Source organism: Seriola lalandi, unplaced genomic scaffold (genome assembly GCF_002814215.2).
Source record: "Seriola lalandi dorsalis isolate HSWRI2012SDOR001 ecotype SW California unplaced genomic scaffold, Sedor1 jcf7180002054366, whole genome shotgun sequence".
Taxonomy (NCBI): domain Eukaryota; kingdom Metazoa; phylum Chordata; class Actinopteri; order Carangiformes; family Carangidae; genus Seriola; species Seriola lalandi.
The window spans coordinates 166,940-169,502 of record NW_019524919.1 but is presented as its reverse complement, the minus strand read 5'-3'; the positions used below and the strand labels follow the sequence as shown (position 1 = coordinate 169,502).

The following is a 2,563-nucleotide window of genomic DNA, read 5'->3' as shown; positions in this document are numbered from 1 at the left end:
CGACTCTTCCTCCATCTGATCTGATCTGAACTCTCATGCATCGTGTCCTGACGGACGAAAACATGCGCTGATTTCTACACGGAGTTGGTTAAAAGAGGCTGAACAGACTGTATTTAACATTTATTCTAGTTTTCCTCAGAAAACGTTTGTGCAGCGACGGTGGGTTAAATCCCTGGACTGAGTGTGTGTGTGTGTGTGTGTGTGTGTGTGTGTGTGTGTGTGTGTGTGTGTGTGTGTGTGTGCCCGCCCACTCCCTCCTGCTATATAACCACAGTTTGACAGCTCAGAGTTTACTGAGCAGGAGAATCAGACCGACTTCCCGCCGCCTCACTCCGCTCCTCTCTGCTCTCACACACCAACCTGTCCCAGTGTCCCCGGCTGCAGAGCCCGTTCACTGCATGTCTGCAGGTCTCTGACCCCCCCTCACCTGAGGACCCGACGCAGGACCTGACTTTCACCAAACTGGATTCCCGGAGCTCGTCACCATGTCTGCCCGGGTTTAGATTCTCCATGGAGCTCTCTAACCTGTACGAGGTCGCGCCCCGACCCCTGATGAGCAGCCTGACCCACGGCCAGCAGCCCCCCTCCGGCTACAGAGACCCGGCAGACCTCGGCGGTGAGATCGGAGACAACGAGACCTCCATCGACCTGAGCGCCTACATAGACCCGTCCGCCTTCAACGACGACTTCCTGGCCGACCTGTTCCACCACAGCTCCCGCCAGGACAAGCTCAAGATCATGAACGGGGAGTACGAGTCGGTGCCGTGCGGGGGCCCGGGGCCCCAGCAGCTCTACATGTCCAACTACATGGAGTCCAAGCTGGAGCCGCTCTACGAGCCGCGCATCCGGCCGGTGGCCATCAAGCAGGAGCCCCGGGACGACGAGGACCTGAACCCGGGCATGCCCCCCACCTACCACCACCCGCACCCGCATTCCCAGCAGTACTCCCAGCATTCCCAGCATTCCCAGCAGCAGCAGCCGCCGCAGATGCCGCACCTCCAGTACCAGATTGCGCACTGCGCGCAGACCACCATGCACCTCCAGCCGGGCCACCCGACTCCTCCGCCGACCCCGGTGCCCAGCCCGCACCAGCACCACCACCAACACCCGCACCAGCACCCGCAGCAGGGCGGCATGAAGCTGCTGGAGCAGCAGCGGGGAGGCGGGAAGACCAAGAAGCACGTCGACAAGAGCAGTCCGGAGTACCGGCTGAGGCGCGAGCGCAACAACGTCGCCGTGCGCAAGAGCAGGGACAAGGCCAAGATGCGCAACATGGAGACGCAGCAGAAGGTGGTGGAGCTGACCACCGACAACGAGAGACTGAGGCGGAGGGTGGAGCACCTGACCCGCGAGCTGGACACGTTACGGGGCATCTTCAGACAGCTGCCGGACGGATCCTTCAAACCCATGGGCAGCTGAGAGACTACTGACCCCGACTGGATCCGGGCTGGATCCAGTCCGGAACCGGACTGGAGGTGGACTGGTACACTGCTGGATTTATACACACATGGTTCTACAACTCTTCACGTACGGACGGACTGACAGCTGTGAGGAGACTGAGGCAGCTGAGGTGTTCACTGCAAACACATCTGTCTGACCCGAACATCTGGTCTTTGACTGAGACATAAACTCAAAACAAGTGAAAAAGAATCTGCACAGCGGCAAAGTTCACAATCAAAAACTTTGCACAGTTTTTCTCAAACAGCTGATTGTAGAAAAGTCTGGAGGCTGCGTTGTTATTGGCTGCAGGTGGAATCATCTCATTGGCTGATTATTTTCCACTTGTTGTGAGGGGCTCAGTCAGAGACGGAGACGTGCTCGGACGTGTCTCTGTTGCAGTGTTCATGTGCCTTTTTAAACTTTTGTGCAAAAGCCAATAAGCTCGTTCCCCCTGCAGATCCAGAGGACTGGGTGTTTGTGCCTTATTTCCGGACAGACTGGTGTGCCGCCACACACTCAACTCACATATCAGAGCAGCTAAGGTAGGGCCGGGTGGAGCTGACCCCCCCACACCAGCCTGTTGTGCATGTTTCTCCTGAATTATTCCTCTTTGTTTTATACAAGTTACGTCTCCATATCTTCTGATAAACTAGAGTTTGTCTTTATAGAGTTATGAAATGCAAAGTGCACACTGCTTTTATATAGGCTCAAGTGTATGTACGTATGTATGTGTATTTTCTGTCTAATGCATGATGGATCTATAGGCTCAGCTCCCCTCCCCAGGAGGAAGAGGAGGAGGAGGAGGAGGAGGAGGAGGAGGAGGAGGAGGAGGGCTGCAGGTACGAGCTCTGTGTGGAGGTGCAGGTCAGAGCGTCATCTGAGCGTCACGTGATAGAAAGTTCAGCTCATCAGAGAAATCCTAGTAAAAGTAGAGTAATCCACTGAGCAGCAGTCTGACGTCACCACGTCGCTCTGTCCGGTGGAAACCTTGTACATCCACTTTTAGGAGCTTTTCATGTTCAAACAGCTGGAGGTTAAACTTTTTGGATCTTTGCACTATGACACAAAAAGCTTCATTTTCCCGCTCAAAAACAAGGCGGGACCCCCACCCCACCCCCCACCC

At 55.6% G+C, this 2,563-nt stretch overlaps 1 protein-coding gene across 1 annotated transcript; it reads left to right on the top strand.

Moving 5' to 3' along the window:
* The first annotated feature begins 282 nt into the window (after positions 1-282).
* cebpa (CCAAT enhancer binding protein alpha) lies at positions 283-2,357 on the top strand. Its single transcript, XM_023408536.2, has one exon. The coding sequence runs from the start codon at positions 511-513 to the stop codon at positions 1,417-1,419; it is 909 nt and encodes a 302-aa protein (XP_023264304.1). The 5' UTR covers positions 283-510; the 3' UTR covers positions 1,420-2,357.
* Positions 2,358-2,563: the final 206 nt, after the last annotated feature.